Source organism: Antechinus flavipes, chromosome 2 (genome assembly GCF_016432865.1).
Source record: "Antechinus flavipes isolate AdamAnt ecotype Samford, QLD, Australia chromosome 2, AdamAnt_v2, whole genome shotgun sequence".
NCBI lineage: Eukaryota > Metazoa > Chordata > Mammalia > Dasyuromorphia > Dasyuridae > Antechinus > Antechinus flavipes.
In genome coordinates this window covers 83,605,718-83,631,340 of record NC_067399.1, presented here as the reverse complement: position 1 = coordinate 83,631,340, position 25,623 = coordinate 83,605,718, and the positions used below count along the sequence as shown (strand labels likewise).

The 25,623-nt window shown below is 36.6% G+C and overlaps 1 protein-coding gene across 1 annotated transcript in view; it reads right to left on the bottom strand.

The window, feature by feature from the left end:
* The window catches only part of TMEM178A (transmembrane protein 178A), a 76,860-nt gene that overhangs the window by 4,842 nt on the left and 46,395 nt on the right, over positions 1 to 25,623 (bottom strand). Inside the window, exons 2-3 of the mRNA XM_051975160.1 lie at positions 11,335 to 11,448; positions 8,063 to 8,200 (exon numbers count right to left, since the gene is read on the bottom strand). Coding sequence (XP_051831120.1) covers positions 8,063 to 8,200; positions 11,335 to 11,448 — 252 coding nt within the window. The remainder of the gene's footprint in view (positions 1 to 8,062; positions 8,201 to 11,334; positions 11,449 to 25,623) is intronic.

The window sequence follows — 25,623 nt, the reverse complement described above, 5'->3', positions numbered from 1 at the left end:
TGCAAAACACAATATAAATGTTATCTAATTTTATCCTTACATCAATCAAAAGGTAGATGCTATTATTAGCCCCAGTTTACAAAAGAGGAAACTGAGGTTAACAGAGGTTAAATAGCTGCTCCGGGGTCATATAGCAGGGATCTGAGGCCAGATCTGGCCTTCCTGACTCTAGGTCCCCACTCTTTTTCACTATACCATCTAGGTAGCTTGGTATATTGCAGAGAAAATCCTGTTTCTGGTATGTGTTAAACGAAATGGTCACCAGAGTCTCTTTCAGTTCCTAAATTTGATGGTTCTATGAAATGTTCAATATTTAATATAGCTATCATATTAATTTTAGATAGATTTAATTTATGATACGGTAGCATTTACTTTTATGCACTGTACTTTTATGAACACTTTATGACACTCTCAGGGGCCTTAGTATAATCAATGTTTACAGTAAATTTCTGACTATTTTCTAAGATCTAAATTTATTTTATTATTTTAACTACTTTAAAAGCCTGTGCTGTGTCCTTGTTTTTATGATATACTTTTGGTTACAGCTATGATTTCACAGAATCACTGCATCATTTATTTGACACTGAGTCATAGGTCAGAAATACAACCTCAGAAGTAACATTTTGTCTATGGGAAAACATGAGCCATTCCTAGAAATGCCTTCCAGCAAAAAGGAAGGATTGCCTGTCCTTATCTGGATACCCATACAATTTCTCTTCTAATCTTTCTTCCTTTGCACCAGTCTCTAATAAGCAGATGGTCTTTTTCCTTGGCAAGATGAACTTCTCTTTATTCTGTGTCATTCACTAACTTACCCCCTTAATCACTTTCCCCAATCCCCTTTGTTGCTAAGCTTCAATCTTTCCCTATCTACAGGCTGCTTTCCTGCTGCCTATAAACATACCCAGGTCTTCCTTGTCCGGGGGAAAAAAAAAAAAAAAAATTTAATTTGATCATAGTGTCCCTCAAGCTATCAACCTCTTTCTCTCCCTCTCCTCCCTATTACAGCCAAACCCTTGGAAAGAACCATCTGTGCTTATTGTCTCCATTTCCTTTCCTCTCATTGTTCTCAACCTGTTCTAATGTGCCATAGTAACAATTCATCACTCAAATGAAACTCTTCTCTCCAAGGTTACTAATGATCTCTAAATTGCTACATCTGATGATCTTTTCTAAGACTTCCTTCTTCTTGACCGCCACAATTGATCCCTTCCTCTTCTGTATACTCTTTCTTCCCTGGGTTTTTCTACACTGCTCCCTCCTCAGTCTCCTACTTGTCTGATTGCTCTTTTTGCTGGTTTATCATCTATATGACAAATTTTCTCTAGCACAGACATTGCTTCCCCTTTGTGTCTCTATTTCTTGCATCTAGCACAGTACCTGACACATAGTTTGTGCTTAATAAAAACTTGTTGATTGATTTTTGGGTGTATATGCCCAAGGCTCTCCCCAGGACCCTTTTTTTCTTCTCTTTGAACTCTTTTTGGAGTGATCTCTATACATGACTCCCAACTTTACATACTTGGAACTCATCTCTGTCTAGTGCCTTTGCCCCATATCACCAATTGCTATTGGACAGCTTCATCTAGCTCTTTTGGAGATATCCCAAACTCCAACGAGCTCAATAGAGAAATAATGATCTTTCCTTCCATATCCATCTATCTTCTTAACTTCCCTATTTTCACTAAGGAAGGCACTCTCTTGCAGGTTGCAAGTTTGTAACCTGAATCACCACAAGTTTTTCATCCTCATCTCTCACATCCATTCAGTTGTCAAGTCCTGTTGATTCAAACTGTGTTAAATCTCCTATCCTTTTGCACTCCACTCAACCTACCCCCAAGCTAATTTAGGACCTTGTCACCAATCACCAAAAATATTTTGTGAATATTTGGTAATAACTTACATGTGTTATTTTCTTTAATTAATTATTTTATTTGTACCTCTAGTACCTATGAAAGCACTTATACTATATTAGGTGTTTCTTAAGTGTTTGTTAAATATTTGCATACTTGCATGCATCCATGAATGAATGAATGATTAAATGAATGGTTAGGGCATGTTTTTTAGGCTAATGACTTGCTGCCATAATAATTTCCTAGCAAGATGTTACAGATGGGGGCAGCTAAGGAGGCGCAGTGGATAAAGCACCAGCCCTGAAGTCAGGAGAAACCTGAGTTCAAATCTGCCCTCAGACATTTAACACTTCCTAGCTGTGTGACCCTGGGCAAGTCACTTAACCGCAATTGCAAGGGAGGGGAGGGGAGGAGGGATGTTATAGATGATATTTCTAACTATTATAGATTCTGCTATCTGCAGATATATGGGAAAGAGAAATTCTGTCAGCTACTAATAATTTTTCCATGGTTACATTAACACAGCTGAGTTTCTTCACTCTGTTTCTCTATTGTGGTGTTAGCAGCTTGGACGGCCTGCTATGAGAGGAAAGGATTTAAGTGTGGTCAGTGGGAAACCTCACTGGGAGTGAAATGTGCCGTTGGAGAAAGGAAGGAAGAGGAGAACCTGGGGAACAGTTCCCAAGTGTGCACAGATACTGTGCAGACTACCTATTCCACATGTGAGTAATTAGGAGCTGTCTGCAAAGAATAAAACGAAGAATAAAAATCTGACACATGTTAAAAAAAAAAAAAAACTTTCCATTTTAACATGACATAACACTGAAATTCTTCCACTGAAGATTCTGCTAATAAACAGACCTAGGATAAAAATCAAGACCCTCTATCTAAAAGTAGCTAAATTTAGCATTTGTGATTTGTGGGTGTCAGGCTGATCCAGGCTGCTAATGACATTTCTTAACTTTACTGCTTGAGTCAGATATATCCCTGCCCCCCCATTTCACTCATATTTTCCATTACTAAATGTGTACAGTCAGTACTGAATATTTACACTGGATGTGTTAAATGTGTGTATTATTTTCTCCCATGAGTGGGATTATCTCGATAAATCAGGTTTTGAAAGTGGGCTCTAAGACTAGATTCTGAAAAGGAAAGAATCCAGTCAGGCAGTGGGAACTCTCCTCTCCCCTGAGATAAGGTGGGTGCTCAAAGAAGTGAAAAAAGAGAAGAGTTCAACCTTTGGAAACACACACACACACACACACACACACACACGTGTGTGTGTGTGTGTATATATGTATATACATATATGTGTATATATACATATATATGTATATATATGTATGTATATGTATATAACATATATCTCTGTTAGATTTGCAAAACTATTGAAATGAACAGGAACATTTTATTGAGTTTTTGCTGTATGTCAGGCACTGTGCTAAAGGCTTAGAATACAAATACAAGCAAGCTAAACATTTCCTGCCTTCAGGGCATTTGCACACTTTGGTTGGGAAAGGAGAACATAATATATAAAGGGGCACCTGAAGGAGGGGTACAGTTTGTTTATATACTGCATCATGGCCCAAAAATGCCTGGGAAGGAGTGCAGTGGCCTGGCTTCAGGTATATTAACATGAAAGCTCAACTCTCAGAGCCCAGGATCCTTGCAGGGCACACTCTGAGTTCCATGGGAGGAGGACGAGGAAGATGGATAGAGTACAGGTTCCCTAATTTGGAAATGAATGGCAAGCTTGGAAAACAGTGGTGGGCTAGTTCCAGGGAAGATAAGATGAAAATTCACCAATCAGAGCCACCAATTAGAATTGAAAATAGAGGAGGCACTGTCCCTGAAAGGAAAGGATACTGATCTGGCCTATACTAACACTCAACTATGAGTCTGATTTCTGAGTTTTGCTAAGTTTCCAACTAACTTTTATTTAAAATTAAATCAGTCTGCCCTACTTTCTTCTGGGATATTATGGACTCCTGATTTCTATGGAGCTTTGGCCGATTTTATTGTTACCAAAGGTTTTAGATTATTCATTCATTAAGCTCATTAAAAGATATATTTTAAATGTACCATAGTGGGTGATGGTTGCCAGTGCCATTATTTCTCTGATTCTTGTTTTTCTACTTCCTCACAATGACATGTAGGGGTTTCATCCAGCAACATTTCAGATTATATTTTCTTTCCCTCCCTCCTTCCCTCTCTCCTTCCTTCCCTTCCCCCCATTCTTTTTCTTTCTTTCTTTATTCTTTCTTTCTTTCTTTCTTTCTTTCTTTCTTTCTTTCTTTCTTTCTTTCTTTCTTTCTTTCTTTCTTTCTTTCTTTCTTTCTCAAAATAGGGAGATGATCCATGAAATGAGCTCCACTCAGAAGTCCTAGGTTCAAAATCTTGCCTCTGAAACAGCTTCTGTGATTATTTTTCCAAGTTGTATCTTCCTGGAAGTCAGTTTTCTCATCTTTAAAGATGAGAGTGATGAGATTTAGGTTTTGGGATTCCCTTTAGTAGGGAATCAAATGATAAGGTCTAGATTTAGGGAACCAAAATGAGATTAGGATTTCTGGTGGTCAGGGAGTTAAATTATAAGATCTAGTGGCAGGTTCTGTGGTCAGGGAACCAAATGGAGAGGTTTGGCTCCCTTACACCCCCTTGGGATTTGGCTCAAGGGTAGGGAGTTTGGGGGACTTCTGGCAGCACAGAGGTTCTCTGTAAAGGAATTTACAGACCTGAAAAACTAGATTGATAAAAGAGGTTTATTATAGGGATTGGGAAGTAAGGTTAGAAATCCTGACAGAGAGGCATAAAGTCTAGATAGAGAAATAGGTGAGGGTAAAGAGAGGGTGGCACTGGAAAAAAATATTATTAGAGTGGCAGAGGCCTACTTGGCATAGCATAGCATGTTTAGAACCTCTGCAAAGAGTGGATTTTTAGTTTGGCTCTTTTATAATAGGAGCTTTGGCTACAAGCTGAAGGGGGCTAGTGGGTAGAGTCCCAAGTTAGCTCATCTCATAGCTGGGTTTCAGTTTAAGCTGGAATTTGAATAGAATGAGTTTCTTGAATAGAGTTAGAATTCTTTTCCTAAGGACTAGAATCAGCCCCACCTAGATAACAGAATGAAACTGTCTTATTTCCCTTGGGCAGGGTCCCTTACAGAGGCAGAATTGAAGGAGATTTTCTCCTTCAAGGATTTTTAGAGTTTCGGGGTCTCTTCTTCAAGAGGACTTGATTTGATGGGTTAAATGATCCTTTCCAGATCTAAATCTATAATCCTCCATGAGAGGAATACTGGATATGAGAGATAGCATTTATAAAGCACTTAAAGGTTTGCAAAGCATTCTCGTAGGCTAATTTTTGTTCCTCAAAACAACCCTGTGTTGTAGGTGCTATTATTATCCCCGTTTTATAGTTGAGTAAATTGAAATTATTATTTTTTTTTCTGTTACAATTAAAAACCCCAAGGGAACAGAATCCTTTTGCATCTGGGTTACAGAAATTCCCAACTTCCCTCAAACAACGGATTTGAAGTGGATATACCAGAAAGACTTCCTCCTAACCCAAACCCTGGGAGCTGGAATACTAACTAACTTTCTTCTGCTTTCTCTTCTGTTTAGATTAGCACTGATGGGGGAAGCAAAAACAAAACAAAGCTGAAACAACCCATCCCCCTATTTTCAGCTCATGATGGAATAATATATATATATATTAATATTATCACTTTTTTCTTTTTTTTAATTTTTATTTAATAATTACTTTATATTGACAGAATCCATGCCAGGGTAATTTTTTTACATTATCCCTTGCACTCGTTTCTATTCTGATTTTTCCCCTCCCTCCCTCCACCCCCTCCCCTAGATGGCAAGCAGTCCTATATATGTTAGATATGTTGCAGTATATCCTAGATACAATATATATTTGCAGAACCGAACAGTTCTCTTGTTGCACAGGGAGAATTGGATTCAGAAGGTATAAATAACCCGGGAAGAAAAACAAAAATGCAGATAGTTCACATTTGTTAATGGAATAATATTTTAGGGATAACTTTCATACTTTCATATTCTTCATCCTACTTCCCTGCCTGCATTTCAATCCCCTATCAGGTAATGTAGAAAATACCTTTATTTTACAACATTTAATGTAGATAATAGGACATCTCTCATTGGTACCATCCTAGCTCATTGTCTAAGATGGCAGATAAGGTTGAAGCCCTGAGGTTCTAGGTGGGTGGATGGGGGTCTTTGATTGGATTGTAGATATCATCCTCTAAGTCCAAGTGCTTCCCATTGTGGGCATGGAGGCTACTCTGTCCCTGCTAACAGCTGTTTTCCTCCTTCTTTTGTGAAGTTGGTTCAAGCTCTCTCCCTGTAGGATGATGCTTTTAATCTCAACTCCCTGATGCTACAGAAGTGCCTGCTTCAATTGTAGCACAAATGCAGGGGAAGGTAGAGGAAGAAGCAGAGAAGATGGTTGTGAAGGGTCACTAAATACTACTTTGGCTACAATGCTGATCCAATGTTGGAAGAATCACCTCTGTGTTAGCCATGGCTACTATCAGTCCTCAAGACCTGGAACAGCTCAGCTGCAGATGAGCTTCTGGCCTGGGGCAACCAAGGATGGCCAAGCAGCTTTTAGTTAAGAAAGCCTCTGGGTTATTCCTTAACAACTAAAGACTTTCAGTATTCTATAGCCTACTACAAACCATGTGAGAAATTTCATTTTCTGACTTTGTTTAGAAGAAAAAATGTACAAATACACACACACACACACACACACACACACACATACAAACCCCACAGTAGAATCAGCTTAAATTATGGAACTCTGGGGAAGTTAAAACAAGCTCATTCTAAATGATTACATGTCTGTGACAAATGTAATTATTTTCTGATGTTGGGTATATTTTTAGGAACTATTAATTGGCCCACTTGCTAAAAATGCTTCATTCATGCATCAACTATTATATGAAGAGCTGTAAAAGAAATACACTATTCTTCATTAATGTCAAACTAGACTATTTTGGCTCCCTAGCCATGACAGGAGGCCAGTTCAGATGACAATGATTTTTCTTTTCCAGATGGCCTATACACTTGGAGAGGAGTTCGGAGTGGAGAAATAGTCAAGCCAGCCAAATCCTTCTTTCGTTACCAACTACCTTCCTTAGATCAGCCAAAGAAAATGAATTTGGCTTCCTGGTAATATAAGACAAGGAACCAAAAAGAAGTTATTTAAAATCTAAAGGGATCCAGAAAGATGTGAGAATTCCCTGAGCAGAATTCTGGACTCTACAGCAATTAACTTCATTCTCTCTGCCTTGATGACAATCTGATCTAATCTTAAAACTCACATACTGTTTTATAAGTGGTGAGAAAATGCCCAAGGAACCAATTTCCTCATTTGGTATTATTCATTCTAATATCCCTTTACACAAATGAAGATAATCAATAGTATTTTCTGAATTCAAGTCCAAGCATAACTATGTTCTGTGATAAAAGATAGTAAAGAAGGACAAAGCTTAAGATCTGAAGAACTTGGATTTAAATTCGGGATTAGTGAATTGCCAAGTATTTAATCTTGTCTAACTTTGTTTCTTCATCAAAATCCATGCACAGAACTATGGTAAGAATCAGATGAGATAAATTTATGTGAAATCATTTAATTACTAAAAAGTGTTAAATAAAAGTAAAGTATTATTATTTTAACCCCAAAATGATCATAATAACTCATCTTCAGTAGGACCCAGATTTTGAATGGAGTTTCCATTAATGAGAGTGATCTTTTGCAGCTCCAATTACACTCTACATTAGTGTCCCTTTATGACCAATGACCACTTCAGTCATAAGAGAAAAGAATAGGTTTTATTTTCTGGCCTTTTCACTTTTTTTGCTTGATGTGACTTTTACTGACATGACAGACATCTCTTATTATCTTTTAATCTAACAACTGTAATTGGGAAGCTCCAAAATAAAGATCAGGGTTTCTTAAACTTTTTCCAACTGTGACTCCTTTTGGGCTGAGATATTTTTAGAAAATTCCAGGTATATATAAAATAGTAAACAAATCCAACATTTACTGACAATAAATCATAATTTTATGACCTCCACAAACAGTTTAAGAATCTGGGGCTTAGACAGTAACTTCTGGCGGAGCCAAGAAAACTGTATGGTTCACCTATCATGGGTAGAGGAGAGGGGGTATTTTCACCATACCTGTCATAAGGAAAAGCAGTCCTGCAACATGCTGGGTAAGACTTTCCTCCCAAAAGAAACTGACAGTGGCAACAATGCAGCCGCAGAGGAGTACAGCTGCAGCCATTCCCAGGAAACCTGCTGTGATTCTTCGTAAGTCTGGTGCCAGAAGAGAAATAGAACAGAGTATTTAATGCTTCTGGGCTATAGAAATAAAATAAGGAAAAGTTTAATACGGATATTGAAGGGGGTCATGCCATTGCCTTCCTAGGAGATGACTTTAAGATTTGTAAGCCCTGGGGCAAGGAAAGGTTAAAAAGCCCCCTTTCTGAAAACTTCAAAAGAGCAAAAAGGGAATAGACATACAAATGGGAGTAGATGATGTAGCCACCAGTTCTCTTGACTGCACTCAATATTTTAAATCAAGTCATAAAAGGATTCCCAAAGAAAGCTGGGCTTAAAGGAAAAATGGGTTAACTTGAAACATCCTTCAATCCAAGCTTGTGGTCTAATTAGTGCGGAAACTCCCAGTGAGTAAATTCTAGTAATATAGACTGGCAACTATTTTGCACCTTACAACCTTAGAGAATTGTCCATCAGAATAGTGAATATAGAGACAGTGAATATATCTTCAGTGATTTTCTGCACTAAAAGTTTAGCTGACAACTCAAGGTCACAAAGCCAGTAAGAAGCAGAGGAAGTTCTTGAAATCAGGTCTTCCTGACCCGGCTGACTCCTCTATCTACTTAATTGACCTTGCTATTGCTCATGTCAGGGTTGCTAATACAAAAGCAGCAATTTATGCTGTAAAATTGGTCAGTACTATTCCAGATAGCAGCAATTTAAGTTCTTCCTTTAAGGAGAGCAACTGATCCTTTAAGGAAAGAAATTTCATAAAATCTTTTTTGCAATGGGAAAAAAAATTCTCAGTCTATATGATATAGGAAAGCACTTGAAAATGTAGGCAGGTAGATGATTCTGATGACTGTCAGGAAGACTCTGAGTTCAAATCCAACCTCAGACACTTACTGGTTGTGTAACTTTGGGCAAACCACTTAACTTCATTTATCTCGGTTTTATCATTTGTAAAATGAACTGGAGAAAGAAATGGCAAATCATTCCAGTATCTCTGTCAAAAAAAAAAAAAATACTACAGGGTCAGACAAAACTAAAGGAATGACCAATAAAAGCAAAACTTGAAGAAATCGTACTGGGCTAAAAGTTTATTCCAAACTCAGAATGAATAGGTAATTTCCTCATCAGGATGCAGTCTCAGTCTAGCTCTTGCTAGTGATGTCTGCATGATTCAATGGTAAAAATTATCAAGGCAACTCATAAATCTGCTCTTAAAAAATTAAGACATGAAAACAATTTAGATAAGTATTCATCTTTGATTTGCTGAAAAAATATGATTAAAAGTCAGATATCTCAAGGAATTTTCAGGACACCTTAGCATTTAGAAATAGAACATATTTAATTCTTACTGTGATGACTTCAAATTCCTAATGATTACAGATTTTAGATACAATATATTTGAATGTAAGACCACTCAATATTCCAATTTAAGTGGCATGGAAAGAAAATATAAAGCTATTCCTTAGACCTGTTCTGATTCAGGATTTTCACTTGGTTAGTTTTTATGCAATAGTCTATCCTTTCTTTGGATCTTCAAGGTTTAGCACATCACCTGGCATATAGTGGAAGCTTAATAAATGATTACTGACTAACAACAACAAACAAGACTTGTCCCTGTGGTTGTGTTCATTAGTAAACGGTTTAAGTTTGCTTTAAATATTTTCTTAAAAAGTCATTTAATCTGCTATTGCTACTTGATAGCTATCATCATGGAGGATTTTCTACCTCATTCAGTTTCCTAAATGTGATGGGATTATTTCTGGTGTTCTAATGTGTTTTCCTGATGAGGAAAAAGATAATTGCTGCCTTAGAGACATGCAGATACCTACAGCTCCTCCCCAGAAAATTACTGACATACATTCACAGGGACATTTGAGCAGATGTACAAAGACTTGAGAAAAGAGTGGAGGATTAAAAAAAAAAAATTGTATAAGCAAATTAAAATCATGCCTAACTACTGGGTTAGACATGGGTGATTATTTCTTCTCACTCAATGCCTCAAACTTGGTTTATAAAAATAAAACAAAGAAACAGAATCCCAGCAACAGGGCAAGCATGTTGTGATTTTTCTCTTCTCTATCCCTATCTTTTCTCTTTCTGTCTCTTTCTCTATCTCTATCTGTCTTCTCTATTTCTCTCTCTCTTTCTGTCTCTGTCACTTCTCTTTGTCTCTTTTTCTGTGTGTCTTTGTCTCTTTCTCTTTTTCTCTGTGTCTGTTTCTCTTGCTCTGTGTCTCTCTGTCGCTGTGTATCTCTATCTCCATATCTCTTTCTGTGTATCTCTGTGTTGTCTCTGTCTCTTCTCTGTGTGTGTGTTTCTGTCTCTCTTTGTCTTTCTGTTTCTTCTTTATGTTTCTTTTCTGTTTCTGTCTCAGTCTTTTTCTCTCTATTCTTTCTGTTTGTCTGTCTCTTTGTCTCTTCTCTCTATCTCACAGTGTGTGTATCTCTGTGTGTGTATATTTCTCTGTGTGTATCTGTCTCTTTTTGTCTTTCTTTTTCTGTCTCTTCTCTATCTTTCTTCTCTCTGTCTCTGTCTGTCTCTTTCTATCTCTTATCTCCGTGTGTCTCTGTTTCTGTTTCTGTCTCTCAGTCTGTCTTTTTATCTCTCTTATCTCTGTCTCTCTATCTTTGTCTCTTCTCTATCTTGGTGTGTCTCTTGTGTATCTATTTCTGTATGTCTCTCTCTCTCCTCTCTGTCTCTGTCTCTCTCTCTCTGTCTCTCTCTCTCTCTCTCTCTCTCTCTCTCTCTCTCTCTCTCTCTCACACACACACACACACACACACACACACACACACTTTTTCTCTCACTTTGTCTCTGTCTCTCACTGTATCTCTGTCTTTCTCTCTTTTCTTTCTCTTTCTCCTGGTTCTCACTCTGTCTCTCTGTCTCTGTCTCTGTGTTAGGAGACAGAGATGTAAATGTATATGCACTGGCTCAATTGGTAAACAAGTCAAATTCTCTTTACGCTGAATGAGTTTCGTCAGCTTCTACTAGATGTGATTGGGTCCCAAGGGCAAACATCCACTGCACCATTTCTTGCTGCCAACATCTACTGCGGGGTTGTTACTAGATGTAATCAAGGTTGGGCTCTGGAAAGACCAAATTCTCCTGTAGGAAGTCTCTTCTTCCTGTGGAACATGTTTGTGATAGATACTTACGGAGCAGGTGCCATTCATCTTGCTGGATTGTCTTGGTTAAATTAAAGGGAATGTTTCGCAAACGGATTGGCTGAGAAAAGTGATACTTGATAGCTGTGCATCTTTGGGCGATTCCTTGAAAAAGAAAAAAAGAAAAAAGTTTTGTTTTCAGAGCCAATTTGCTAAAGAAGTAGTATGAGAAGGAATGATAGATTCACAAAAATTTTTAAATAAGGGAAAAATATTTGTTAGTCATCTATTGATTATCCTCAGTAATGGAGGGATCCCTTTGCTCAAAACAGCAATTTTCTTTAAGTCACCCTTCTGTTAACTCCTTCCTCCATATTTCTGTAGATATTAAATGAATTTCCATGTGCATCAACAGAAAGAGACAGAGAGAGAGAGAGAGAGAGAGAGAGAGAGAGAGAGAGAGAGAGAGGAGATAAACCAGGAGAATATTACATGGCTACATAAAATCAGCCTGGAATTTAAAATTTGCCTCAGGCAATCTACTTGAGTTTAACTGAGAACAGACTAGTTAGGGCTAGCAATGAAAAATCCAATTTCAATGTGAAATAAGTGTAAATAAATTTGCATCTTGCTTGGAATAATATCCTGATTTTAGATAACATGTTTTCAATTTCTGGTTTTATTAAATCCTCATAATTTTGGGAAGTAGACTAGCCCCATTTCATGAAAAGGGAAACTGAGACTTCAAAGAGATAAATGATTTAGCCCTGGCCAAACCAGAAATTATCTTAGTGAAGAAACTGGGAACTAATTATGTCTACGATTCCTTGAGAGGGGTCTGTATGAACCAAGAGACTTGGACCCTAGCATTCCTAAATGGTTTCTGTAGAAATAGATATTCCACACTGTGTTGTGACATTTCATCCTAAGTTTGGTCATACTTTACAGATTTTTTGAATAAAGTTTATAAGGCCATTCTGCTCAAGGACCATAATTTCTAAGAAGGGATCATATTGGACATTCATCCACTGAATTTATGGCCCAGCAAGAAGACTAGGCTCCTGAGTTCACACCCTGTATTATTTCAATTCAATTCAATAAGCCATTATTAAGTACCTACTAAGTATTAAGTGCTGTAATAGGCACTGAGGATTTAGGAAGCAGAAATGAAACAGTTTTGCTCTCAAGATATTTAGGTTCTACTGAGATAGGAAGGACACTTTGTAAATACACAAAAGGGACAAAAGGGGGGTAATTGGGAAAATCTGAAAATTACTGCTAAATAAGAGGCAGCAAGAGCTGAGGAAGGAAGAAAAAAGATGATTAAAGTGTTACAGGTTTGGGGAACATTTTGGGCAAAGATATGGAGACCAGAGCTTGATCTATTTTTCTTTCTTTTTCTTTTTCTCTCTCTTTTTCCTTATTTCCTTCTTTCATCCTTTCTTTTTCCTTCCTTCCTTTTTTTATTTTTTCTTCTTCCTTTCTCTCTTAATTTCTTCTTTCCCTCCCTCCTTTTTTCTTCCTCACTTTCTTTTTCTTTCTCTTTCTTCCTTATTCTTTCTTTCTCTCTTCAATCTATCCTTTCCTCTCTCCTTACTTTCTATTTCTTTCTCTCCCTTCCTTCCTCTCTCTTTCTTCATTCTTTTTCCCTCCTTTTCTTTCTTCATTTCTTCCTCTTTTTGTTTCTTTCTTTTTCCTCTTTCTTCCTTCTTTCCTTTCTTTCTCTTTCTTTCTTCCTCTCTCTCTCTCTCTCTCTCTCTCTCTCTCTCTCTCTCTCTCTCTCTCTCTCTCTCTCTCTCTCTCTCTCTCTCTCTCTCTCTCTCTCTCTCTCTCTCTCGTCCAAACTAAAAATGCAATGAACACTCATGGACCCAATTTCACTTCACAGGAGCTTTTTCCTATTCCTTTTCCAATCTAGGTCAGTTTGCCTTTCATAAAATAGCCCCATCTTCATTCACTCCCTTCTGTGGGTTTTCCATATTAGTGCCAGACTTAGTGTGAATAGCTAATTGGCTTTAGTCTCTTGAAGCTCAGAATTCCTGAGCTTTCAAGCTGTCTGCTCATCTCTGCCTCTCTGGTAACTGGAATTACAGATGTACTTCAACATTCCTGGCAACAGATGTCTTCATCACATCACCCTGCCTCTTTCAATCCTTTCATTACTGTTGGTATAGAAAGAAGAAAAATATCTTCTCCAAGGGCCTGTGATTTCATCAATGTGAGAATTTCACAGACCAATGTCCCAAGGCTATTTTAAATGTGCCCAAAGATTTGATTACTGACATTGCTGTACTATGTCTTTGTACAAAGAGATCATTCATTTGACATAAACAGGTTGTAGCATTTTAGTGCACATGTTGCATATAACCATTTGTAAGAGGACAGAAGACAAGAGGAAAGGGGAGACAAGGGGAAGATCAGGTCTAAGCCTTCACTTAAGGGCATTTTCCTTGCAATATTTATAACAATAAATGCTTCTTACTTTGGATTTGGACACACTGCACAGTTGACTGAACTATGTTCAAAAATTTTCAGTCCTTATTGCCTCAAGGATCAATCAGTCCACAAGAATTTATTAAGTACTTACATGCCAGATACTGTGTTAAGCTTCTGGGATATAAATACAATGAATGAAACAATCCCTACTGGCAAAGAGCTTATTTTCTAATGGCAGTGATAATAAGTATACATATCAGTACAAGGGTGGAGATTGATTAAACATATCTAGTTATCCAAAACCATTTAAAATATTAAGAAGTAAAGCTTAACTGGGTGAGAATAATTCTCTATGGAATAAATCAATCATAGACTTTAGACTAACAGTGAAAAAAGTCCTTCATCAATTGAGTTGATCAACTAAATACATAAGAAGTATATTCCAATTGGCTGAAGAAATTGGTCCTATGGGTCTAGAGAATATCAAGAAAGTTTGGGTTTCAGAGATTCAACCAAGTGGTAAAGAAAGAGTGTTATAGCTAAACTCCCAAGAAGGAAGACTCCAGATCTTCTCTCCATAATTGCTTTGAAAGGAGGAGTAATACTTTGAATTTCCACAAAGAATTCATCAGAAAAGTTATACTACATCTATGGAGATCATCTTGAGGACTCCAACAAAAGGACTACCAAGTGCTGTAAGGTACCTTTTTGTAATATATGTTCTATAAACTTGAGCACAATTTCCTTTGGACTTAATATGTACACATAGGAGACTATGTCACCAAAAAATGAAGGGGGAAGATAGTGGAGACATGTTTTATATTAACTACATTTACCACATCAATAAATACCTATTTCTAAAAGACACTTGAATCTATATGGCTAAATTATATAGACTGATAATTATGGCTGGAAGTACAACTCATATAAAGCTCATATAAAGCTCCATTTTAAATCTACTTCCACAACCCCTCAGCAATATTATTAGAGTCCTGAGGAGACTTCTGAACCCTTTTGTTATTAATCTCTTTCTACTCATATTTCCTTGTTTATTTATTTGTTTTAAAATCTCTCTCTCTCTCTCTTTCTCTCTCTTTCTCTCTCTCTCTCTCTCTCTCTCTCTCTTTCTCTCTGTGTGTGTGTGTGTGTGTGTGTGTGTGTGTGTGTGTGTATGTATTGAATCCCCTAGTAGAGAATGTATGGTCCTTGACACATAAAGCTAAGAACTTTCTAAATATAATGTATGTGCACATTAAAGGTAAGAATAAGAAAAGGACTTTATCTCTTCATCTTATTTTTGTTTGGTGTATTTCCTTCCCTACTCCCATTCATTTGCAAGGATTAACAAGAAATTGGTTTTGGAAAATGGTTAACAAAAACTCAGAGATTTTTGCAACTTGTTGCAAGGGAAGCTTCTAAACTGATAGTGATAAGGTATAGTTTAGCAACTAGAAATTAAGCACAAATATAGAAAGAATGTCTAACCCTAAATCAAAGTGAGTGAAGCTATAGTTGGCAGGATCCTGGGTGCAAAAGAACAATATTAAGCAGCAGCCACAGAAGAACTATAGGGAGTAGCATCCTACACAGACTATATATTACTGCAGATACTAAACACTATACAGAAATTGTACACCATGCAAAATCAGCAAAGAATAAACCTACTTGGAAGAGTACAATATACTGAAAAATTTTATTAGGTATACAGCAATGATGGCAATTAGGCGGTACAGTGGTTTGAGTGCCAGATCAGAGGTCAAGAATATTCATCTGGACCTTACTAGCTTCTTGACCCTAAACAAGTCATTTATCCCTATATGCCTCATCTGTAAAATGAAATATAGAAGGAAATGGCAAATCACTCCAGAGTTGCTCTTCCAATATACATGTTCCTTGACCAAAAGTATTTTCTCCTTTGATCCATGCGCTCTGGCCACATATTTTCTCTCCATGTTACCCTCTATGTCATGGCCATATAGATTCAGTACATATATCTACTGTTCCCACTGATAGTGAAGGTTTTTGTAAGAGAGTGGTCCAAATCCATAAGAAGACATTTAATTGTTGCTTTCTTACCATACCATTTCACTGAATATTTTAGCTTTGAATTAAGTTTGTCTTCCATTTGACTTATAAAAGAAACTATTCAGTTGGGGACTTGTGAACTATGGTTTTGAGCAGATATAGTTACACAGACTATAATGGAACTGCAATAGCTTTATCTAGGGAAGACACATACAAGTTATATGTGCCTTGGGAGCTCTCTGCAGAGTTGCAGCTTAATAAATGATTGTTGAATTCTAGAGTAGAAATAGCAAATATAACTACAATAGCTAAAATGAGGGATGTTTTTTTCTGCCTAGGAAATTATGATCACTTTCATGTAATCTTAACTCTTTTGTCCCTCTCGCCTTCTTCCCCTCTCCCACCCTTCCCTTGGACAGAATGGAATCATCACAACAGGAGAGGAAAAGAGCAAAGAATGGTTAGGCATGGAGGGAGCCTTCCTCTAAGTCCTTCCTGAAGCCACAGGGAAGAATGATGTGTGCCAGTGAAGAGGTAGGCAATAGGCAGATCATAGAATTGCCTTCCCTTTCCTACCAGGCTGATGATCTATCTGCCAACAGCCAAGAATACTGAAAGGGGGAAGAAGAATCATATATTTAGGAAAAGTCACAGAAAGGTACCATGCATTTCATCTGGCAATATTCATTTCCTTACCCCATAACACTCAAAGATTGCAGGGACCTGAGAACCAATGGAGATCTTGCTGCCCATAGGGAGATTCTGCACTGAAGTGTTCCAGGTACCAATGTGTTCAGATCCCACAGAAGATTAGTGTTCAAGACTGAATTAGTTAGTGAATTCTGAGTGGAGGTAAGAGAAATGCTAGAGTCAGAACGTTATTTTTGGCTCTTTTTTTTTTTTTTTATTTCTGAACAGTTGTTTTAGTACCCTAATATAAATTCAGCTGGAGTGAGAGAGGAAAGTTTATTAAGTTTGGGTTTCCTACAGTCTATCAATAGGACAGGGAAAAGCAAACTAGACAAAAATATAGAAGGGAAAGAACCAGTTGCTGGTAAGGGCTTACTTAAATTCCTTTACTTGAGGAAAAAAGAATTTTTAAAATAGAGGGGAAAAAAGCTGAGGTCAGTTGAGGAAATGGCATATCATGCTATAGTTATGCTGAATCCATCCACAAGGAGGCATTAGATTCAAATCTTTTCTTGGTCCCAGAAGTTATGAAATTACACAACATTCTTGATTTAGAATGCATCGAATCTGGCTCTTTAAAAGGGAGCACAGAAACTGAGTTTACAGCACCAGATGGCATCACACAGTGGGTGGGGGAAGATACATGCAGGGGTTGCAAAGAGCAACTTATGGACTATATTTAGTGATTAATTAGGCTCTTAAAGGGCCAGGTGGAACCAGTTGTGAGATGACACATAAAATAATCTAAGACAGTGAGAGGTGCAGTAGGACTTAGGAGGGATGGTAAAGAACATATTTGATGATTATACTTTACTTTTTTCAAGGACTGAGACAAGTACCACAGGCCCTTGAGTGAAAGTATGGAAAGAATTGGTCATGTGCCCACCTGTGTACTGCACTGTGTTGTGTCTATTCTAAAATGAACAAGAGGAATTCATACAAAAGAAATGTCAAGTCTTGGAATAAATCCGTTATGAGTTGGGAAATAAAGAGTCTTTAATTGAGATAAGAAGGTAGCAAATAGGCCAGCTTGGAGAATGTCCCATAAGTATAGAGCACAAGGGATATCCCAACCCAAAGACCCATGAGGAAGGTTTTTGACTTTGTGGAAGAGTGGGGGAAGAGGCAGTAGGCTTGGTCCTGAGATGCCTTGGTCCTGCCCTCAGGAATATGAACAAGAAAGACCACTTCCTTCTGGCTATTTTGTCCTACATGCCATGAATCAAATGGAAGGGGTAAGGACATAAAAGATTGCTGTCTGACTTTGCAAGGAAAAGTTTTAGGGTGGAGGTTTAAGGTATGATTCAGCTCAAAACTAATCAGCACTATCTTAAGGATATGAATTCAAGGACACTGCTGGAATTCTAATGTTTCTAGGATGATTAAGAGATAGTGGCAGTTAATATTACATTTGATATTAACACCTTTCTGTCACAAATATAGAGGAATAAATGGACATAGCAATAGCTGTGGATATGCCTTTTTTCTCAAATACAAACCTTCCTCTGTTGTTGCCAACCAATTTAGTTCAGGCCTTCATCCCCTCACATCTGAATTATTGAAGATAGCATTCTAAGGGGTCATAGGATTATAGATTTTGAATTAAAAGAAATCTTTGAAGTCATCTGATCCAAATAGCTTATTCTACAGCTGAGGAAACTGAGACCCAGAAAGATTAAGTGACTAGATATCCATGTAGACATTATATTCCACCTTCAATCTATCCTTCATAATACTGCTAAAATAATTTCCCTAAAAAAACAATTTTCTAGATGATCTTAACTTTTAGAAACTTCATCTAATCTACACAATGCAGGTGACCTATTATCTTACTTGAGGCAACAACGTAAACCAGATTATCTCTTCTTGTTCTTTCCTACTGTAAATTTTATTATTCTAACCTATTATTCAATATTATACCTATTCATTTAATTACAATGGTTGTCTGTTGCCTACCTATTGATTCCAGACTCTTCAGTCTGATATTTGTCCTTGTATTACTTAAATGAAATTATCCACATTCTTGTCAAGCTCAATTCTACTACCTTGATATTCACCATGCTGTTTTTTCTAGTTGGAACATCCTCCCTACTTTTTTCTTACAATACTAAATCTATTCATCCTTCAAAACCAAATCCAAGACCTAATCTTCCAAGAAATCTACTCTAATCATTCAGGCCAAATGGAGTTTACATCTTATAATTTGAAGCTTTTCTTCCTTCCTTCCTTCCTTCCTTTCTTCCTTCCTTCTTTTTTTTTCTTTCTAGTATTAATCTTCCAAGAAACCTCCCCTAATCATTCATTGATCATTAATGGAGTTTTACATCTTATAATTTGAAGCTTGATTATATGCTTTTCTTCCTTCCTTCCTTCCTTCCTTCTCTTTTTTTCTTTCTATTATTTATAAAACACAAGAAACGTTCAATATCTTTTCTATCCCCATATCACCTAATTCCATGACAGATACATGGCGTGAACTCAGTAAATAGCCTTTGAGTTATGATGAGTGAGCATGTCTATCACATTCAAAAAGTGAGTCTGGAAAAAAAAATGAGCAGAATGAATATTGGGGAAAGGTCTGATTGAGACAACTATTGTATTTGGGTTCCTGCTGTTTCTGAGCACATACTCAACATGTTTCAGATTAGGAAGAGAAAGTGATAATGAAAGCTGTCATCAGATCCAGGCTAGAGCCTCAAACTCTAGAGAAGAGGTTCCTCGTAACTCTTGTCAAGCAGGTGATAGTTATTCCTACACATCTGGGTTTAGAATTGCGCTGGATGGGAAGGCAGAATTCAAAAACAATTGCTAAAGAACCTTGGGAAACTAAGCTTTCCACTTTTAGTTAGGTATGGTTTGCCTTTCATACAAATACTGGTGAATGAAATGAAATTGTATTTACTTTTTAAAAATTAAATGTGAAAGCTCAAGGGAGTTAGTTGATGAAATTTCACATTCAATCTTAAATCAATGAAAGTATCCCTTCTACGCACTACTATGGCTTAACTGCCTTCTCATCCTGAAACTTTCCTTAGCTCCTGGGTTCTTCTTATGCTGGGATATTCCTCCACTTATACTCTTTTTTCCTACTTGTTCCAAGGACAGACATTGGGCAATACAAAGAAAAGCAAAAAGACAATCTGTGTCCTCAAGAAGTTTACATTCTACACAAAAGGAAGCTGAAGGAGTGGGTTCCAGGGAAAGCTGCGACTGATGCAGCTTCCAAGATGCAGAGGCTTTTGAGGTTGATGGAGAAATCCAGAGGAACCTAGCCTGATGAGAAATGACATGAGTTCCTCCCAGCAGCCTCCTTTGGAGGAAATTGGAGGAAATACCAGTCATTTTCATTTCCCTCTTAATTGTGCTTCAGACTCAGTATTTGCCCAACATAATCTCTACTTTCCTTCTTAGCTCCATTTCCTGTGGTGTCTTCCCCCATTAGAAAGTAAGCTCCTTGAAATCAGGGGCTATCTTTTGTTGTTGTTGTGTTTGTATTCTTACCACTTAACACCATGGAGGGCACATAAGAATTGTTTAAAAAGATCTTGTTATGTACCTACCAACTTATAATATCCTTGACATATGGTCATCTCTTTTCCAAAATATAGGGGAGTACTTACAACATGCTCCATAGTTACATAACATGTACATATATAAATATATATTCATTTATTTATGAATACTTGTATAAATGGATTTATGTAAGTTTCTGACATGCTGAAGCTCTTTACATCATGAAACCTGATCTGTGGGTTGGGTCTCTTTAAATTCACATTCATCAGAGCCTGGAAAGACGTCATGAATTGATGCTAAGTGAAGTGAGTAGAACCAGGAGAATATTGTACACAGTAACAAGATTATATGATGATTAACTCTGAGAGACTTATTTCTCAACAATGTGGTGATTCAATACAATTCTATTAGATTTGGGATGGAAAATACCATCCATATCCAGAGAGAGAACTGTGGAGACTAAATGAGGATCGAAGCATAATATCTTCACCGGTTTGTAGTTTGTTTGTTTTTCTTTGCTTTTTCTTTCTTATGGCTTTTCTCCCTTTTGGTTTGATTTTTCTTGCACAATATGACAAATATTGAAATATATTTTAAAGGAGTGCACATGTTTAGCCAATATCAGATTACTTGCTTTCTTAATGAGGGGGTAACTAAGGGAGGGAGGGAGAAAAAATTTGGAAAACAAATCTTAAAAAAATGAATGTTGAAAAGTATCTTTACCTGTATTTGAAAAAAAAATACTATTGAGGAAAAAAAGATAAGCAAACTGAAATAAATAAGTTTCACCTTTATTTCCCAAAGAAACATTTCAGTGAATACAGTGCTGGGGAATATGGAAGATCTCTGTTTGAATCCTGCCCCAGAAACTTACTAGCTATGCCTCCCTGGGCAAGTCATTTAACTGTTTGCTTCAGTTTCTGCATCTGGAAAAATGGGGATAATAATAGCACCTACCTGTCAGGGTTGGGAGGATATTATATGATATAATTAATGTTTTTTGTTTTGTTTCGTACCCAACTTTAATAGTATGATGGAGTCCATGAATGCCTTCACAGAATAATGTTTTTAAATGCATAAAATAAAACAAAAAATTAGAAAGAAAACCAATTCTATTAAAAATAGTTTATTAAAATTAATTTTAATAAGACACGGATTCCAGTTGAAGAAACCTTGATTCAATGAGATGATATACAAAAGCATTATGTGTTTACCATTATTAATTATTTTGGACACAAAACAAATGACCAGATTTCACTACCTTTTGTTTGGAGGGAGGGGAAGCCTTGTCATTTTATTGCATTGAATAACAGTGTCCATCAAATCAAAACATCTCACCTTGCTTTCTAAAGCTAGACACTAAATTTCAACCAATAACTTGAAGAAAAACTAAACTAGACATCAAAAACTAAGAGAACAATGTTTTGCTGAACATCTCCTGCTGTATAAATGTAATATAAATATTGTTTTGGTAAAATACTTAATCATTCATGGAAATGTGCCTTACTGGGAAAATAGGCTACATGTTTTTGACTGAATTGGCTGTATTCCTAGCATTCTTTAAAAATAATTTATTGGTTGTCCCTCCTAGGCCTTTTGATACATTCCTCTTAATTGAAACAACTGCTTCAGAGGTTTATTTCCTTTATGGAAATGAAGACTAGATCACATTGAATTGTCTAACTCCTATATATAGAGATTAGAAAAATAAGATTCAGTACTGCTAATTTACAAAAGTAAAGGCATGGAAGAGAGGCCTAAGCTCAAAAATGTTTTGTTTTGTTTTTTCCTTCCTATTTGCCATTGTTGGTTTCCTTGCCCCATATCCTTAACTAGAAGCATTTCTCAGAAAAATGTAAACCTGTGTTTAGTTCAGAGCAGCCTTTAGGTCTTAAAGGGTGTGTCTGGCAAATAGTTCACTCATCTATATAGAATAAGGCCATAGAGGACCTTAAATCTAGTTTTTTTTTTGTTGTTGTTGTTTTAATGATTTAAAGCAATGCATTACTAAATAAATAAACAAATGAATGAATGAATAAATAAGGTATTTGAAAAGACATCAGCAGAAAGGAAAGCAAGGAATTACATGATGTACCGATTTAGAATCTTTTATATAAAACTGGAAGATATTTAAGAGGTCATCTAGTTTAACAGTCTCATTTTATAGATGTGGGAAAAGAAGTTGTTAATGGTCAGTACAACTAATATGCATCTGAGGCAAACTTCAAATCCAAGTTTCTTGACTAAGTCTAACTATCTATCTATTGCACCATCACTATCTGACACAAGTCTGAATGCAGTCGAAAGTGATCTTTTCCTTAGTGGCTAACATCTTCTGCAAAGAGAAGTCTGGTTAAAGTCTATGTTTCTTAAACTGTTTGGTGAATCCCCTGGAAGGAATAATGTCACAAATCTGACTCTGGTCTGTCAGAGGTCACTTTTGTACTCATGTTCCTGCTCCACAACCTTAACTCAGTCCCACTCAAAATTGCCGGCATTTCTGAGCCACACAAAAATGTTTGTGGCAGCCCTTTTAGTGATGGCAAGGAACTGGAAATTGAATGGATGCCATCAGTTGGGGAATGAATAAATTATGATATATAAATGGAATGGAATATTATTGTTCTATAAGAAATGATGAGTCTGGAAAGACTTCTTGAACTGATGCTGAGTGAAGTGAGCAGAACCAAGAGAACACTGTACATAGTAACAAGATTATGTGAGGATCAACTATGATGGATTTGGCTCTTTGGACAATTAAGTGATTCAAGGCAATTCAAATAGATTTGTGATAGAAAATGCCATCCACATCTAGAGAGAAAACTAAGAAAACTGAATGTGAATCAATGAATAGTATTTTCACCTGTTTATGTTGTTGTTTGTTTGTTTACTTGTTTGGTTTTTTCTTTCTAGAGTTTTTTTTCTTTTAATCTGATTTTTTCTTATGTAGCATGACAAATATGGAAATATGTTTAGAAGAATTGCACATGTTTAACCTATATCTCATTGCTTGCATTTCAGGAGAGGGGGAAAGGAGGGAGGGAGGGAGAAAATTTTGGAACACAAGGTTTTGCAAAGGGGAATGTGAAAATTATTTTTGCTTATATCTGGAAAAAAATAAAAAGCTATTATTTAAAAAATAGATTGCAAGCATTTCTAAGACAAGAAATATCGGTGTGAGCAGGTAAGTAGATTTTAAAGGAAGTCAGGATGGTTGTAAGATAGCAAGATAGCAGTACTTTTGTATACTACTACCTGAATTCAAATCTATCCACAGATACCATGTGACCCTCCCTGGCAGGTCACTTAATTCTTCTATACAAATAGAATAATAATACCTACCAGGATTGTTGTGAAGATCAAATGATCTATCTTCAATGAATGTAGCACAGTACCTGACACATAGTAAATATTATATAAATTTTGTTGTTGTTCATTTATTTCAGTCATGTCCAATTCTTTGTGACCCACTTGGGGTTTTCTTGGCAAAAAGATAGTAGGGTAGTTTTCCATTTCCTTCTCCACTCGTTTTGCAGTTGGCTCAAATAGGGTTAAGTGACTTGCCCAGAGTTGCATGGCTAGTAAATATCTGAGATCAGATTTGAACTCAGGTCTTCTTGATTCTAGTCCCAGTGCTCTATCCATTGTATTACCTAGCTGCTTCAATAAATAATAAGTATTATCATTTATATTTATAAAGTGGCTTAATGAGGAAAGAGTTAGCTTGACAATGATATTAAAAAGTATAAGTCTAAGCATTAAACTGAGTGGCACGTGACTAGAAACCTCCCTACAAGTTGAAACAAATCCACTAATCAACACTTTGGGGATAGGATTATTCAACCAGCTGTATTTCTATACTTGTAAGGAAACCTCCCTACAAGTTGAAACAAATCCACTAATCAACACTTTGGGGATAGGTTTATTCAACCAGCTGTATTTCTACTTAATAATATTATATTATAAATTATATATAAATATTATATATTTATTATATATATTTACAACAAACATATAATATAGCATATTATATATATAATATTAATATCCAGCCCACATTTGTCCTTTCACATAGCAGGTACTCAATTAATAAGTTGAATTGGCTTGATGGAATCTCCACTATAGTATTACTCCAAAGTCTCATTGAGGCAGCATTGGCTATGCCAGTGGAACACTAATTCTAACAGGTTTTCCCAAGCTGAAAAGGCTTTGAGTATAGGTCCAGAACAAACCATTTCTGCCATCTGAAACCTAGATAAATTTAGGAAAGCTCATCACCAACAGAGTGAACATTAGGTGATAAATTTTCTTTAACTTCAGCAATTCATGAATTTATCACTGAAACTGTTTAAGCGTCGGTGAACAGGATACTTTTTTTTTTTTAACATTATTTACTTCTTGCAGTATCCACAAACTGGGAAGGTCATGCACCTGTCCATGTAGCACCATCCGAATCATCCCATGGAATGATGCTACTTAAGGTATAAGAACCTGAGACCCAAAGCATAAACCACCAGTTGAATCTAGTTTCAATGAGTGTGAGAGGGAAGGATTGTATAATGTTCTAAACTTGGAATCAAGGATCCAGAGTTAGAATCCTTAATCTGCTTATTATCAGTATGACCTTGAAGAAGTGACTTTAGCCCTCTACATTTATGTTTTGTCATCCAAGAAATGAGAGGCATAGAATAAGTGTCCTAAATGTCTCTACATTTATGATCCTATGACTACTTGCCTTCATTTTGACCTTGCCTTGTTACTCCAGCCTGAACTCAGAAGTTCTGACTTGAAAGCACAACATGCTGGTTAAAGATCAGCACAGCTCCATATCCATCACTCCATAACTCCTTACCCTAATCTTTGCTCTTTACACTGTATCATAATGAACCTTTCTCTCCCCCTAACTTCCATAAAGCTGGAAAGATAATGGTAAAAGTGGCAGAACAACTAGGTAGTACAATGGACAGAACACTAATCTGGAGTCAGGAGAATCTGAATTCAGATTTGGCCTCAGACACTTCCTAGCTGTACAAGACCTGGGCAAGTCACTTAACCTGATTGCCTCAAAACAAGCCAAAAAAAAAATACAAAATACAAAACATCCTAGAATGAAACCCCAGAGTTATCTACTCTAACTCCCCACCCTCACATTTTACAGATGAGGAACTTAAAAGATTTGCCCAAACTCAAACAATCCTCAGTGGAAGGATTTGAAGCCAAGTCCACTGTACCACACAGGTAGGTTAAAAATAATTTCTGCAGGTATGTCAGCTTTTGAAAAACACAATGGTCAGGAATTTAGTAAGTGTCAGAACTCATGAAGGATCATGGTAATTAAGGACCTACCTATTATTACAACATTGTACTCCCCAAATAAGTAAGAGGATTCTTATTACAGTATATAATACCCTAACCTTGACATGGAATCCTATACATCATCTTTTATTTTCTATTCTATTACGTTATGGAAAAGCTTGTTTTATTTCTTAAGTTCAGGATAAAATAAAACAAAAACAAAAAGTTATTCTATCTGAAAATATTCAATTATATTTCTCCAAAGACAAGCCAGTTTTGAATACATTAACATTCTTAATACTTTCCCCTAGGAATGGGGGTGGAGATGGAGGAGGAAAAGGAGGAGGTGAGAATTTTAGCTGCCTTGAAATTAACTAAAAA